A 16,743-nucleotide genomic window follows, 5' to 3' on the forward strand; every position below is an offset into this window, starting at 1 on the left:
TTTTGCGGGAAAAGAAATGAGTAAATAAATCCAGGAAACGTTTGCAATATAAAACATAATGAACCAATGAGAGGAGGGGAGAATGGGTGAAAGCGAAGTTTTTCTTTAGAAAATATTCAGTAAAAGTGATATTTAACTTATCAATTATCACCGTCGAGTGCAGGGCAAGCATAGATTTGAATACACGAGGTTTCCGTGGAGTCTTGATCTGGTCGGCGGGTTGTTGGATCTTCACACTCACACGCATATAATATTCTCAGTTTGCGTCCGTTTATATCCTTCTGCCAACCCAAGAAATAGAAATATAAAAAGAAAAAAAAAAGGAATTACTCTAATCCTCTTATTGCGTCGATATTCCACGTATGATAAGACAGGCCATTGAGAACCGCGATTAGTCATTTATTACCTTTCAGTGAAGCTGGTTCTCATCAAAGTTTTAAACTGGAAAGCCTCAGTAACTACAGCACTAAATCGGTGGAGTCATGTGTGAAAAAGCGGTGATTGATTCTGATGCTTTTTGAGAGACTTTGAATAGCCTTTTTGTAGGATGAAATGGCCCATGCACGTGATATGATGTGTTAGCGTTAGACAAACGATGGGAATGGTTTTGAAAACCAGGGAATATTGTGGTTGGGACTAGGGCAGGCTTCTTTCTTTTGACTGTCTTTGTCAGAGACAGTGATCTTAATCAGCTTTGCGTAGCCAGGATGTGAGGAAAAGAGAATTTGGGGGGGCGAGTTTGGTGAGGTAGAGTTGGGATTCAGAACAACTCGGTGACTGTGACATAACATCCAAACAAGTACTAAACACGGCCGTTTGAGCATTATTGGGTCGGTCACCTTCACTGCCCCACCTTGCTTTCCAAGTAATGCTACAGCAGAAAGACCTTCATCACCAGAGTGCTACACCGACTTCAAATTTTCAACAAATTCAGCCGCACACTGACAAGAGTCTGCTTTGATGAGATCATATCGTTCCAAATTAAGCGGCTCTGTTCATAACGTCGTTGTCAGAAAAAATCACGAGGGCCGCGTGAAGTAGAGGACTTGATGTCGAATACGAGATTTACAGACCAGACGAAGATGGTCTCGTATGTGTAACGTTAGTGTCTAGCTGGTCTCTTTGGGCTGCAGAAGAGTACAGCTAGTTCAAGAAGATACCAACCATGAAGTTTCCTTCCATGTCCCAGCTATATCAAGGTTTGAACTTGTAGCCCGAAAATCGGATGTACACCCCGGGGGGGCGGAGTATTGAATACTGAGAGTTTGAGACAACTGCTACCTTGCATTCATCATGTCGAATGAGCGGCGATATTATGTTGCTGGTACGAGAAATTAGGTAGAAATTAAGATTTCATGTGTATCCAAGTCAACTAGAGGGTTAAACAAGCTTCAGACTCGGCGAGTCGGCGCCTTCACCCATGATCTAGCCTCCCTCGCTCTCACACCTCGATGACTTGATCCAATGCACCTTGAGACCTGATCCCGTGGGAAAGAAAAGCCAAGTCTTTTCTCATGGGCACAGGCCTCGACCAGCCGGCTAGGTTGAGTATTTTAATTATTAATTTAAAATTTATAATATGTTAGATCCTTTCCAGTTTTCTCTTCTTTTAACCTCACTCGACTAGCTGATTATTTTTAGATGAATTTATGTCATCGTAATAATCAAGCATACTGGCATTTTTCTCCCTCTCTAAACCACTCTGTTCACAATATTGCAAAACTCCAAAAAAAAAAAAAAAACTGAATTAAAAGGGTTCTTCTTAATTGCTTCCGTAAGATTTGGATAATCCAGTTCAATAGATATATAGTATATACTTCCTGCTGAAAGGGAGCTAATTTGTCTGGAAGATGCTTTGGAATGTTTTTCGAAACATGCATGTGGTTTAAAATGTCAACAGAAACGTGCGGCTTTATATTTGTAACATAAAACTTCCTCAATCAAGTGCCATGACGATTGTGGAATACTACTCCAGTCCTAATTATAAAGCTAGTTGACTAATTTAAGGAGATTAAGGAAAAAAGTTAAGTTAGTTATTTACAACAAATATGTATTGTCTTTTCTAAAATATCTTTACTAATCAAATATATTGGTTAGAACTACTATTGTTAAAGATTACTTTGAAAAAATGCATAAATATGAGAGACAAAATGAATTAGAGTTTTATATTTAGACTAAAATAAAAATTAAATAAGATTTTATATTAAGGGGCGAGATAATAGCAAGTCTAGCGTATGTATCTTAGAGGACAAGTATATGACGAATTCAATTTGCCACCTTACCATTCACTGCAATGCTATCGCAGCCCTCATACATCACAAACTCAATGTTGTAATACAAGGAACAACTTGCAAACATTGTGCTGCAACAAGCACCAACTTGGAGGAGCAACATGCATATAAAACCAGCAAACATATAATATCCTTCAGTGAATCTGAATACTTGAAAAAAATTACATTCCTTGGGGTCTAAGTAAAAATGAAATGAACCCTTGGACCCAAACATATCACAGTTGATTATTCAGAGAGATCCACGGTCGCATAATGACATGAATATACCAAAACTGACAGTGAATGAAGATTATAAGGGGAGAAGCAAATTACAAGAGTACTACCTGCAGATGATCTGTTTTGCAGTGACTCCATTAATTTTTCATCCATGAGTGTTGATGGCTTCCCAAACTAAATTTTTGGGAATTGGGTTCGAGAGATTGCGAGCCTCCAAGGCTGCATTCCTCAGCGTTTGAATTGTTAGGGCATTGGCTTTCCAGAAGGACACGCAGTTGTAAGGCAAATTATGCCTCCTGCAAAGATCCTTAACCAAGGGCGAGATTTTCCTCAAATGACATCTGGGCAACCTCGGAAACAGATGATGCTCCACCTGAAATTGTAATCCTCCATGAAACCAGTCCATCCAAGGGAACACTTCACATCCAGCGTCCCACCAGTCTGCTTCTCAAACCAGTCTTTGGAACTCGGTGGCCCCATATACACACTGGACGAGAAATGATTCAAACAGAACTGAACATGTTGTATTCCAGTGACACAGAAACTGGCAATGACAAACATTATTCTTTCACCCCAATTGGGCAAGCAGGAAACTAATAAGGGATACCAAATCCAGAAAACAAGCAGCCCCAGAATCTCCTGCCCTCTGTTGAGTACTTTCCTCTTGGATAAGAGTAAGATGAATGATTGAGCGAACAAGTTTAACCTGGCAAAGCACATTACAGGATAAAACGTCCAATGCTGATAGCTAACCAAGAATCTAGCCACACAATCAAAGTTCAACTTTCTCTCGTAGAAATGCGAAGTCAGTGAATCGAAAAACTTGGAAGACACCGCAAACAATGGCATATGCTGAAGGTCAGGATCGAAATCAAGACTGTTACAGGCAATGTGATGGGCATTGTGGTCCCACTTCCACCACGCAATACTGATCCCTGCGAGGCAATTCCCAGTAAGGATCTGGGCAAAACGATTGAAACCCTTGCTTGTCATTATCTGGTAATGCCCTGAGTCATGTCCAATCCATCCACTCTGAATCCATAAGAACCCCATCAACCCGCCACAACCCAAATGAACCCATGGGCTAGTACTGCACAAAACACCATAAACGCTCACGCAGAACAGAACTGCTATGAAAGAGAGTGCGAAAAACACACCGTGTCCTTTGCTTTCGAATAGACCCATTTTGGAGAATTCCGACACAAGCCTCCGGTAATCCTTGGATACCTCGGAGACAGAGTAATCCTGGAGGTAATATCCGGTGAACAAGTTGCCCAGGTATTGCCATGCAGTGAGGGGATGGTAAGCTACGAAAGCGTCAGTGGCGTCTTGGCCAGCGAGATTGAGGAGAGGAAGCTCACCTCCTGGGTGATGATTTGCCCAATCGGAGACGTCGTAGATCTTGCCCTGTATAGAGATCCATAGATCTCCTCTTTTGTTATGCTTTCTAAGGTCTTGCAGTGAAATGTACTTCCTCGTGTCCCCCATTGCGGCTGAAATGAAGAGACAACAAAGATCTAGCAGTATCAAGAAAGAAGCTTTTTGTGTTAGAAAGAAACCTACTTGTGAGTGTATGATAGCATAACTCGAAAAGGTTTTCTTTTCAGAGAGTTATGGACTAGGATGAGCATCTGGTAACAGAAATCCCAGTGAGTGGCTGCTTTTATTTTGCAGTGATATGAGGATTGGAGGGACAAAGGGAGTGGTAGCGGGAGCAAAGCTCTGTGCTTGTACGCTTGCTTGTGATGCATATTCCGACGAAGACTCGCTAAACGCCACAGAATGCACCAAAGTTTAAACGCAGATGGTATGGCTCCTGTGTGGTTCAATCAACAAGGGGGCTCGGGAAATTAAAGTTTTCATATATAAAATAATTATATTTGATTCCTTTTTCTAGATTATGGGGGTGTTTGACAAAACCAAAATCCTAGATTTCAGAATCATTTTTTCGTAAAACGAATAACTCCTCCACATATTTATTTCGTAATCCGTAAAAACACTTCTAAAACTATGGTTTGGCCAAACATCCCTTATGCATTAGTTAAGGCCGTTTTTGCCTAGCTGGCCCATCATGGGATCAAGGGACCAAATATTTACAGTACAAAGGGTTAACTTTGATAAACAGGGGACGGGGTTAGGACTGTGACTGCTTCAGATTTATCTCAAACAAATGACAATGATGACAAACAAATGTTTATTTTATTAGCTGTATTGCTGTAACAAGCTGTCGCCTGAAATATAGGATATTCTGTCCACCAGAGGAAAGCTTATCGAATGCAGATTACTCCAATTCACACAACCAGAATAAGCAGATAATTTCCGATTGACAAGCAATGGTTCATCTTTTTTCAAAGACATCATAAAATAGGTTTAATGCCTTTTACTTATTATGGCACTCATTTACGGGGATAAAGAGCGTGTGATCAAAACCAGCAAATATTTGGCTAAAAAAAAGAAGAAGCAAACGAGTAAATATAATATGGTATTATTAATAATTCAACTCATCAAATATTAAATACAATTATACAAGAACTAATTTGATATTCAGTTTGTTTCTAAATATATCTCTGTTATTGAAAATTGCATGTTTAGCTTTCATATTTGGCTTGGCACAAGGTCCAAGAACAGATTAATAATTCAAAGATACAGAATATGCCGAAAGGAGATGCTAAAGCATCAACAAGCAAAATATCTTCCAGCTAGGCAATTCTTTTCGGTTGATTGGGACGCTAGCTTGTGAGAGAGAGCTTAGCTATTATTCCTAGTTTTACGGATTATTACGTCTATTTTCAATCCGTTCATGACATTTCTATGTACATAAAATTTTGAAAAAATGGCAAAAAAAGACTGCACAAAGATAAAAATTACAAATAAAAACCCATGATAATATTAGTATAAGTTTTGATAACAATTTTTATAAACCGGTCTCTATGTGTAATTTTTCTATTTTAACATCTTTTTTTTTTACTAGTTTTTTATAAAATTTTCACATCTGAATAATTATTTAGATACAAACGAATCAAACATTTATACGCAGACTTTAAAAAATTACAAGGACGATCAATTACTATCATCTCGTCACAAATAGAATTAGACCAACGACTTTTCATTTGCCAAAAAAGAAATTTCATGACACTAAATTATAATGTCATTACCATTTATACGAGAAGTTAATCATTCAAAGCGACATCAAACTCAACTTCATATTGAAATCATCAGAATTATAATTGAACAAAACTAAAGCCAATATGACAGAATATGCATACGCACGTGCGATTATTCTCATATATAATTTTACATATTTATTATAAAAATAAATATTCCACGCATCGCTTGAGTTGTTCGGTCAAAATATGAACAGTTTCTACTTGCGCTTCCAAGTACTCTCACCCTATAATGAATGATCATTCAGGAAAATAAAAGTAGAAGTTCTGAATAACTGATCACCATTGAATCTTTCAGGTATTGATTGGCCAAGACCAAGAGTGCCAACCCTCTACTAATCAGAATTTGCAATTGGAATAGCAACTTTGAGCATGACAGTAACCACGACTGATACAGCTCTTTACAAAAGAGGAGGATGTTGAAGGAGCGCTAATAATAATAATGCAAAACAAGATAATGGGCGTGAGATCTGTCAGTTTTCTCCAATCCCAACAGCCACTTCCAATGGCCGCTATAGCTACAATTTTGAAGGAAGAGGTTTATCTACTGCTCCAAGTTGTGCCTGCTTATGTGCATCTCCGTCCCCATCACGATGAGCCTGGATGAATTCTAAAACTATGTGGATCAACTCGTCTTGGTGACAAGAGTACTCATGATCAGCTCCTTCTATAATGCGCAGTTCATGATTGGATATGAAATTGGCAAAATCTAAAGCATCTTCTGCTGGTACTATAGGATCCTTGGATCCATGAACTGTCAGTACCCTAAGCATTAGCAAAGGTATCAGTAAAACTCGATCAAACTAGTATTTATAATGTCATTAGTAGGAACGATAACCTTCGGTCTCACCTGCAAGTTTGAGGAATTAATAGGCATGAAGTATGGGTAATAGTGGATAAGCGGTCCATCAAACTTTCCTCGGTGACACGATAGATAAGTTTCCCTATTAGAAGAAAAGGAATATTACGACAAGGCTATTCCGTATTGACGGACAACAGAAAAATAAAACTCCAAGCAATAGCTAAATACAGCATGTTTTCAGTACTCTTTATTGCATGACATAAAAAGAGAGCACAAAATATCCATGGCATTGACAATGATAAGTTGACCAAGAGATGCCAACATATTATACCAAGACTGTAGATCATCAGAATTTTAGACCACTCAAACAATTCATGGCAACAACTAAACAAAGTAGCAAGAAAGCATTGACGAAGACATGCTGCCATTACAATAGTACTTACAGATAGGTAGTATTCAGAGATTAATTGCATTGAAAAGCTCACCTCTTGCATTCTTAACATCAATAAATCCATCTCGCTTGATTCTTTGCATGAAATTTTTTCCCAAGCGACCTTCTATGCCTTTCACTAGATTAAACCGGCCAGAAATATTGACAATAATATCAACATCCTTATATTTTGAGGCATATAAAAGTGCCACATTACCCCCTGCAAACGCCATTACAGAACCGCTATAAATAAGTTGTTCAACCTGCAGAGGGTAAGCTGTTTAGCATTCTCAAAAGATCTTAAGGTTCAGTTACCATTACATTTATCCAAGAATGCATTCTTAGCTAAAATTGCAAAAACATATCTCATCAGTTTAAACAGGTGACATGTAACCCAACTATTTATTCTCCTCGATTATCCTACTCTTTCCCATAAGATATTTCATCTCTAAGATTTACATATGCAAAACATCTCATCAGACAACTTTCGTTCATCATATGCTTTCTCCAAAACCATGTACAGATCTAATTCTCTCTCTGCACATTTTTACAGGTCTTCTCAGTTAGAATATGGATTTCACAAAAGATTATCTAGGAACAGAATTAATTATAATGATTCCAAAGGACTTCTACTTTTAGGGCTAACCTATATTTAAAGGATAATACTCACATCGAGTTCCTTATATTCATTATGACAAGTTTTCCAATCACACATGACCATGTGTCCCACTTTTAAAATATTAGCATTTAATAACATTTAATTATAAATCCATATGAAACAAAAAAAGATACATGGCCATGTGTAATTTGAGAATTTGACATAATGGATATAAGAAACTTGACCTAAGTTTTTTTCCATGGGAGTTTCGTCATTGATAACTAAAATTAAGTAAAACAATCATAGCCGAATAAGTTAAATAAAGCAAGAGCTAGATGAGGAAACAGCGTATATCAAGCCACAGCTAGAATATTCGTTGTGTCATTGACTGATATTCCATTAGCATGAGCCCAGTTTCAGAATTGAGCATATTTGTAATCTGACCTTTACTGTGACCAATGATTGCGGTAATTATGTACTTCTCCTCCCTGAAGTGCTGCACTACAGCTCGCAGGTCATCAGCTTCCCTATAGTAATTACCATACCGAAACAGACCTTCACTTTCCCTGGAAGACAGTATTGGTCACCTCAATTAGCACCCAAATCCATATCAAATTCTTATCGTTCAATGTTCAGTATCTTATCAAGAGGTACACTTAAAAGTTAAAAGTTGCCAGATAAGAAGAATCCACTTCATTTAATTTTATAATAGAACTAATCCCATTCTTTTCTATTTTGAATCCCTTGCTTTCAATGCTTGTTATTGTTGTTTTGCGTTTTTTTTTTTTTTTTTTTTGGGGAAGCCGAGAATGGCAGAGAAGATTTGATGCCTTGATGTGTATGCCCAATTACCATAACGGACATCAAGACTGCATTGAAAGGACATTTTATGAAACTAGCATGAAAATTTACTCTTCATTTTGGTGATATAGAATGCAAGGGTTGGGATCTTGCTATGACTACATTGACAAAACATTTGCAGCACAACTACTGGATACTCTTCGAGTTCATGTTACCATGACATTCTAAAATCTCTCCGAATAACCCAGGAAGAAAAAGTCAAGGGTGAACAATCCAAAACATCAAACTAGAAACCAAAATCTTCCGTCCTTGAACAAAATATCAATACATTCATTCAATATACATTCATTTGCAGAAGATCATACCCATTTCCAGCAAAGTCAAAGCGGAAGGCACTAGTTCCATTGTTTTCCAGAGCAGCAGCAAGATTCACCATGGGAATTCTTTCCTAGAAATCATGTCATCTGATCCTTTAGTAGAGAACAACCAGTACTTTCAATATGCAACGTGCTAGTGAAAATGTATGAATAACAGCAAAAGAAGTTGACACACCAAATCTCATAAACATCTAAACACCCAAAAATGTTCTGTTTGTTTCAAGGGGAAACAATTAAAAAGAAAAAAACCCTAAAAATGACCTTATTAGCTATGCTTCTGTATGTAGTGGAATCTCATTTCTTAATTTAATAGGTACACGTTAGATCAAATTACAACATGACCTGGAGAGGAGTTTAGAAGGTTTAATACCACCATGGTGAAATTGGAACGAAAATCTTGTATAACGGGTTAACTGTTAACTATTAGTGATTAGTCCATTGCGTACAATAAATACTAGATATAGCAGATCCACATGTTCTAATGTATATTGCTGAAGTGTGAGTAGTTAGTCTGAGGTCCATAATTTGTCAAGACCAATAACCTTGGAAGATTGCAATCCATGGCACAAAATGACAAGCTCTGTTGAACCTGCACCATGCAAAATCCCCACAAGCTTTTCCCCATGGTAGTTTTCAACTATAACTCTTTGGTTCAGCCTTCCTGCAGTCAGGGTAGCACCACCGTAGTTTCAATAAAACGTTTATAACATATATTCATCAATCAAGTCAACTTGTTGCAGCGCACGTCTAAAATAATTTGATATTCATTCATAAAAAAATAGACCCGCAAACTATGTCTGTCAACACGAGCAAGGATTAAAGAAAGCTGAATTTCGTTTCAACAAGTTTAAGAAAATATCAGCTGCCAAAATAGACAAATTGGTTGGAGAATTTGGACGCGTAGGTTAAGAATACATCGATCGATGGGTTTAGGGTTTATAGGGGGATTGTAAATTCTTGGGATCGCTTTTGGCTCAGACAAATTCTAGAGAACTTTAATTTTGATGGGCTCCCGCATGAACTTCATTTTCCGCTCCCTCCCCCATCAATTTCATCTTTTTCCCCATTGTTCTTATTTCTTTATGAGAGTACAAAAAACATTGGGATCAATTTTCATGCCAGACAAGTTTCAGAGCAGCCATCTTCACTGGTTCCGATGACATGAAAACGATAACCGATGCATCATGCATGCGGCAACGATGGAGAAACTAGAGGGCTGACAAACTATGCAGCATACGACGTAAATGCGAAAAATGGCTCACCGGGAGCGCGAAAGCGTTCATCTGCAGGTTGAATCGGACGAGTCATCTGGGCTTACCACCGGAGTCAGTATTTAGCTCCACCGTGTCACTACTGTGTAACTGCAGCCACTTTGGCAAATTTCTCTTTCCCTTACAACCTGTTGGGCCGTGAATATGTTTCACCGGATTCAGCCGCTTCGAGCAGGAATTTACGTTGTAGTTCAATACTTAATTTTCAGCTACTGATGTAAGTAAAAGCTGCATATAATTTTTTTTAAACATAAAAACTACATAAAATACTGTAATGCTTCTATCAATTTTATATTTCGCATTACTGGTAAAAAATTTATATTTCATATTGATATTAACATATTAAGCAAAATTTATACAAGCTATAATATCTATCCTCAAAACATCATATGAGCATTACGTGTTAAATTTTTTTGTGCCTCATTCCAACTAACGAAACCACGCAAAGAACAAATGATAGTATTTCCAAAATCGATTACCCCACATTTTTAGCCATCTCCCATTTGTCCTACAAGTTATAATTTTTCTATGCCTAGAAAAAGACACAAAAAGGAGATTCAAAAACCACTTCAGTTCCGACACTACGTATTAAATTTTCATGATTTAATAATGTAAATTGTTAATCTCAGATGTAAAAAGGCACATACATATGCATGCACACCAACATATATAGTGACATTTTTCATGTTAGGTTCCAAGTCCGAAAATCACTTTTACGAGTATAAAATTATTAAAACGTATAATTATGATCTCAACAAATCCCTGGGAGTTTATCATCCAGTCTGGTATTTTGAAACACAACTTTAAGAAGTAACATTTCGCAATCATACCCAAATACAAACATTTGAATGCGCCAAATAATATTCCAAGGCGAAAAAAATGCGTCAAAAAATACATGCAAGACTCCCCCGGAGCGTTAAAAAGCATACTCATCCGTCGTTTTTTAGTTAAGAGCAGAAATAAAGTGCACAGTGATGATCCGAGCACCGCGCATTCTCATAACCCAAATTTACCACCGAGTTCTTCAGATTCACATGTAATATTAATCTCACTATTTTGGTTGAGTTACTCAATTCAAAGAACATTTCTACGTGTACTTCGCTCAAACAACAATAGCTAAGAACTAAAATTTTGAGCAAATTTGGATCCGCCATAACGAAATTAAGATTCCCCCACAAGGCCAGAATCACATCAACTATCTGCACATTAATAAACAGCCTCTTACAGCTGCCTTGCTAAGATCCAACGGGAGCAACACCCTGAGCCTTGGCTGCTGCAGTGGCCGCAGCGGCTGCAGCAGCAGCAGCGGCAGAAGCTGCCGGGTTAGGTTTTGATTGTGAACTATTCTGTGCTTCAATTGCTTGCGGCTGCGGTTGCTGCTGAGACTTCACTTTAGCAAGCACGGCCTTTATTTGACTTCCCGTCAGAGTCTCGTGTTCTAGAAGAGCATTTGCAAGGGCATGGAGCTCCTTATTGTGAGTGGTTAGAATAGTTTTTGCGTTGTTGTAAGCTCTCTCCAAAAAGAGCTTGACCTCCTTCTCAATAAGAAGCCTAGTTTCTGAGCTCATGCTTCTCCCGTCATCGTTATAATTGTGAGTGACAAGTCCCACTTCATTGCTCATACCATATTTAGTAACCATAGCCCTGGCCAAATTAGTTGCTTGCCTGAGATCGTCTGAAGCACCAGAAGTAACTTCATTTTCTCCAAAAATCAGCTCTTCTGCAACCCGACCACCCATGCAAACATCGAGGCGAGCAAGCATCTGTTTACGGGAGATACTGGTCTCATCCTTGTCGGGCAATTGAGTTACCATGCCAAGAGACATTCCTCTTGGGACAATTGTTGCCTTGTGAACTGGAAGTGCCCCATCAGTATGAATGGCCACAAGAGCATGACCACCCTCATGGAAAGCAGTCATCTTTCTTGATTCATCAGTTACAACAGCTGACTTACGCTCACTGCCCATCAAAACTTTGTCCTTCGCATACTCTAAATCAGTCATGCTCACAGCTTTAGCACCATCCATAGCAGCCTTAAGAGCAGCAACATTTACCAAGTTCGCAAGGTCAGCACCAGAAAACCCAGGTGTTCCTCTAGCAATAATCATTAAATCAACGTCATCAGCCTTCAGAACCTGCTAAGGCATTAACAATTGCAAATATAAAATCAGCAAGAGCATGAATTTTATAGCAGAACAGGTCAGCTCACAGAATATAAAAGTGAAACAGATAATAGGATCCAGCTATACTAAATCTGGCTTTGACAACGCCCAAGATCCTGTTGCCTGCTTGTGATGAAAATCTATGATTGCAATTAACATGACCTAAGTTTAAAATTATCAGAAAGATGCTGCCAGTTTTTTTGAGTGCAAGTTAATACACACAAGAACCAAAAGGATACACTCAATCATAACTCCGTAAAAACAAAAGGCATTTAAAAATAGGTTCGCAATGCCATAGTGCATCATAATAAGCCATCCAACCCAAGCCATAAGGATGCTCCACAAGAAGAGAAAATCATACCTTGGACATATGGAATTCAAGAATCTGCCGCCTTCCTTCTACATCTGGATTGGGCACAACAACATGGCGATCAAACCTCCCCGGTCTCACCAAAGCCTTGTCCAATGACTCAGGAAAATTAGTAGCTGCAATCACAATAATGCCTTCATTTTGCTTGAACCCATCTAGTTCAACAAGCAACTGATTTAACGTCATCTTCATGTACATCTGGTCCTTTGGGTTTCTGCTTCCTCCAATAGCATCTATTTCATCAATAAAAATTATACATGGTGATCGCTTCTTTGCAGCAGTAAAAAGATCCCTGACCCTTCGTGCTCCAACACCAACAAACATCTCTTCAAATTCACTTCCACTGCAAGAGAAGAAAGGAACCCCAGCCTCTCCAGCTATAGCCCTTGCCAACATTGTTTTTCCAGTCCCAGGAGGGCCAACGAGCAAAACACCTTTTGGCAGCTTACCTCCGAGACGGGTAAAGCGCTGTCACAATGAAACAGAGTCATCCAAATGTGCTGATGATGTTCATACACATGGTCAGGAAAACAGCATATAAAATAAAACTACAAAACATTAAATCCACCGAACAGGAAACGAATCATAAGGAGTGAGGCAGCAACATAGTTAAGGAAACCAAGCCAAAACAGTCAAAAAGGCATCCGAATTCACAGAATTGATTATAATTTTTTTTTACTATTTTCTGCTTGATTGAACAGCACATTTCATCTTAGAACAGCATCACTTTCCCAGTGACATCTTGAGAGTAATTTTCCACAATTATTATCTGGATCCTCAAGTGCAGTAGGTTAAATTAAGTTAACCAACACAATCTCAATATAACATATGACAATGAATTCATATAAAATATATCCTATAGATAAATGTTTCAAGAAGCTTGGGTGTGAGACATTTATGAGAGAAAGGACTTGTACCAGAGTTGTCTACCTTAGGATCCCGGAGGTAGTGCACAATTTCTTCCAGCTCTGCTTTTGCCTCATCAACACCTTTTACATCACTAAATTTTGTACTTGAATCCATGCTAGGTTGCACTTCTTCATTCATACCAAGTCCTGAGAAAATAAGCGAACAAACCAAAGAATAGTGTTTTCATCAAACTCAGATTCCATACAAAATGATCCTCAGGATCTGAAAAGTTAGCAAGACAAGGTATTACCTTTACTGATTCCCTTATCTTCAATAAGTGCTCCTACACCAGAAATCAGGAGAAAGACCACGGCAATGGACCGAAATGTTCGCCACAGCTGCTCTTTTAAATTTCCACCTTCGGCAGCCACCATATGGATTGGAGCACTTGCAGTTCCAAGAATTCCATCTTTAGTGGGCTTTCCTACATTTTTTAAAGCAGCAAGGCCACCAACGCTATCTTCCTCCCTCACTGAATTAGAAATGCCTGCAAATCCACAGACGTGTGGCTATAACTTCTAGTTCACGTAAATTGTGCTAAAGATAAAAGATCCCAAAAAGTAATTACACAAACTCACAGAGACAAGAAATAACATTCTTCATATAAGTATGTAACTGAAATGGCAAATTTAAAGTTTGCAAACTCCAAACAGCTGAAGTCAAGATTGTTGTGGGATAGATTTACAATCCTGCATCATCCTCAGTATTTTCAAATAACAAGGCATTTTTAAATTCACGTGTTTGATATGACCCATCTAGTGAGATAAGGCTTGTTGTTGTTGTGTTTTATATGACACGTAAAATTTTTCATAGGAACAAAATCATTAGCATTATTAGTATTTTATAAATGTGAGCAACACTAAACTTGAAAGATTTGAGGTCCACATATTTAATGGTGGAATAAAATACCACCCAGAATGATGAGGTTCTATGTCTCCTGATATCTTGGATGAGTTTTGAATTATAGGGCTTGATTTAGCAGGAGAAACATACCTTTATTTGCTAGATTAAAAAAAATCCAGTTTCATCGAGCAAGGTTAACAGGTCGGTTGACAAGTAATATATGTCAATAAGCACAAGCAAACGCATATGCAGATAAAGCATCAAAGAGAACAAAAGTGGTGACGGCCAAAAGGCTACCTCTCCGCAATGTCTTCAATAATTCACTTTCATCCAGCCGATCAACTTTCACTAACGCTTTAATATATTCAGAAAGTGCTGACTGATTCGTATGCAATGATGGCTGACTTTCAAACAATCTAATCACAGCTTCAGGGTCATTTCGATGGTAAAGTTCTTTAAGATGAGCAACATCACTGGCTTCATCTGCGTCACGTACTCGTCGAGCCAGATTGCCAACATAGCTAGACCGGAATCTCTCCTGAGTGAACAAAAACCCATTTCCTGCAAAATTTTCGAGTCCGTGAGACATAATATACATTCCCACATATTTGGACACAACAGGTGCACTTAATTTCACATCTTGAAACAAACTGCTACAGAGTATACATGAAAAAGAACCAAAGGATATTCTCCAAATCAGTATAATTTGCCAAAATTGCCGCATTATAAAGAAGGATCAATGCACGTGTTGATGAATAACATAAACTACATTTCGATGAGTTAATTACTTAATCATAAGACTTGTATGAAAAACAGGGACATAATATTACATACCAGCTCGAGCTTCAAACTTACTAACAGATAAATAGGTTCTAGCAAACAAACTGGTAATCTGTCCATATTGTGATTGATATCGTGAAACCTGTAAAGAAAAATTATAAAGTAAACTTCAAAATTGAACACCAGCAGTTAGCTTAATCAAATATAAATCATCAACCTGACATGAGCACTAACTAACAAAAATTGAATAACCCACTCATATATCCAAACATATTCAGCACGACATAAACTTGTAGATGCTGCAGTTAACTTGACAGCCAGTCTCAGAAAAGGGGAATGACAATACTACTGCAACTGCTCTACATTTTAGTGCAGGAACTTTAGCCTTTTTGACATTATAGGTGTGTCACTTCAAAGACAATACTTTCTAGTTCATATACATCATATTTCAATTTGCGTCCATCACTTCCCGACAGGTTTTCCCCTAGTAACTCCCTTAAGACTCTGTCCCCATACAGCACATCAAGAGGGAAAAATCTAAGAAGCGAACAGCCAGCGATCAAAAACTTCTTGACCTTTAAAGAAACTTCATTTCTATTTTCTAAGTCAAATAATACAGAACAGGTAATCTCGCAAAAAGTCATTTATCCATGCTCTAGTCTTCTGTTTCATTGCTCGACGGACTAAGCGATTGGAAAAGAAACCCAAACATCTAAAGATTGCTTCTTGATGTATCTATTTTCTTTCCCCATCGTTTTCTTCCATCATTTTTCTCCTCCAGCGCTGAATTCCGTTTTTCATCCATTATCCATTTAAGTCGCAAATAAACACAGAAAAAATGACAGATTAAATTAAAAAAAAAAAGAAGAACGTGCTGAAAATAGCAACACTAGGGTTTTCCGACAGGAGGGAGAAGTCAAAATCTATGCTAAACATCGGTGGTATCACGATTAATGCGGGGCGGACATGACAGAGGAATTGACTGACCTGCGAAATCAAATGCCTCCAACCCATATCTCGGCGAGAAACCAGAAGAGGTCGGTTGCTACTCAATCACGCCGTAGGATTTTTTTTTTTTTTTTGCCTGAGTAGGGGCTGTCTATCTATCACAAGTCGTATGAAATAAGGGAGGACAGAGGTGACCAAAAAATGAAATAACTTGATTCCGAAATTAACACATCGTTTTCCCTCAAGCATTTTGGTGAATGCTGCTGCAACTTTTATCACCAGAAAAAAATAATAATAATAAGATGCTACTTCCTATCCTCTCGATATTCCCTCATTGATGTTAAACATAACATCTTAATCCATTATTCTCATATATATATATATATATATATATATATTTTTAAAATAGTTTTTTTAATAATGATAGTTCTATCTAATACTATTGATTAGTAAGGATATTTTAAAAAAAATTATATCTATTTATTACAAATAACTAACTTAACTCATTTTCTTAATTTATTCAAATTATTCAATTAGCTCTTATATTTAGAATCAGAGGTAGTATAAGAACTTGTTTGATTTTTATTTTGAACATAAATATAAGAGTCAAATTCACTTTGTTTCTCATATTTATCTTTTTTTTTAAGATAGTCCTTATAATAATGATAGTTCTAACCAATACACTTAATTAGTAAGAATATTTTAGAAAAAGTAATATCTATTTATTATAAATAACTAACTTAACTAGTTTTCTTAATATACTCAAATTAATTACCTAAGT

The 16,743-nt window shown here is 37.6% G+C and overlaps 3 protein-coding genes across 5 annotated transcripts; all 3 read right to left on the reverse strand.

The window, feature by feature from the left end:
- Positions 1-2,399: 2,399 nt before the first annotated feature.
- Positions 2,400-4,320, reverse strand: LOC114733992 (acyl-lipid (9-3)-desaturase-like). The gene is given in 2 exon segments (XM_028921469.1): positions 2,400-2,921; positions 2,924-4,320. Coding segments are annotated over 2 exon segments (1,341 nt in total). The 5' UTR covers positions 3,996-4,320; the 3' UTR covers positions 2,400-2,652.
- A 1,463-nt stretch (positions 4,321-5,783) lies between these two features.
- On the reverse strand, positions 5,784-10,078 carry LOC114733993 (uncharacterized). Of its 3 annotated transcripts, XM_028921470.1 has the most exons (7): positions 9,942-10,078; positions 9,222-9,340; positions 8,668-8,750; positions 7,946-8,067; positions 6,959-7,123; positions 6,522-6,615; positions 5,784-6,436 (listed from the first exon to the last, which is right to left on the reverse strand). In XM_028921470.1, the coding sequence occupies exons 1-7, from the start codon at positions 9,985-9,987 to the stop codon at positions 6,190-6,192; spliced, it is 876 nt and encodes a 291-aa protein (XP_028777303.1). In that variant the 5' UTR covers positions 9,988-10,078; the 3' UTR covers positions 5,784-6,189. The 3 variants fall into 3 exon arrangements, with proteins under 3 accessions (XP_028777303.1, XP_028777304.1, XP_028777305.1); XM_028921471.1 differs by lacking the exon at positions 9,222-9,340 and having other exon boundaries at positions 9,942-10,057; XM_028921472.1 differs by lacking the exons at positions 5,784-6,436; positions 6,522-6,615 and adding an exon at positions 6,443-6,521.
- An 824-nt stretch (positions 10,079-10,902) lies between these two features.
- On the reverse strand, positions 10,903-16,143 carry LOC114734000 (ATP-dependent zinc metalloprotease FTSH 4, mitochondrial). The gene is made up of 7 exons (XM_028921478.1): positions 16,002-16,143; positions 15,069-15,156; positions 14,532-14,795; positions 13,642-13,878; positions 13,413-13,537; positions 12,474-12,950; positions 10,903-12,085 (listed from the first exon to the last, which is right to left on the reverse strand). Exons 1-7 carry the CDS (start codon positions 16,026-16,028, stop codon positions 11,186-11,188), a joined length of 2,118 nt encoding a protein of 705 aa, XP_028777311.1. The 5' UTR covers positions 16,029-16,143; the 3' UTR covers positions 10,903-11,185.
- Between the last annotated feature and the right edge of the window lie 600 nt (positions 16,144-16,743).

Source organism: Neltuma alba, unplaced genomic scaffold (assembly GCF_004799145.2).
Source record: "Neltuma alba isolate B1F8T4 unplaced genomic scaffold, ASM479914v2 tig00013062_pilon, whole genome shotgun sequence".
Lineage (NCBI taxonomy): Eukaryota > Viridiplantae > Streptophyta > Magnoliopsida > Fabales > Fabaceae > Neltuma > Neltuma alba.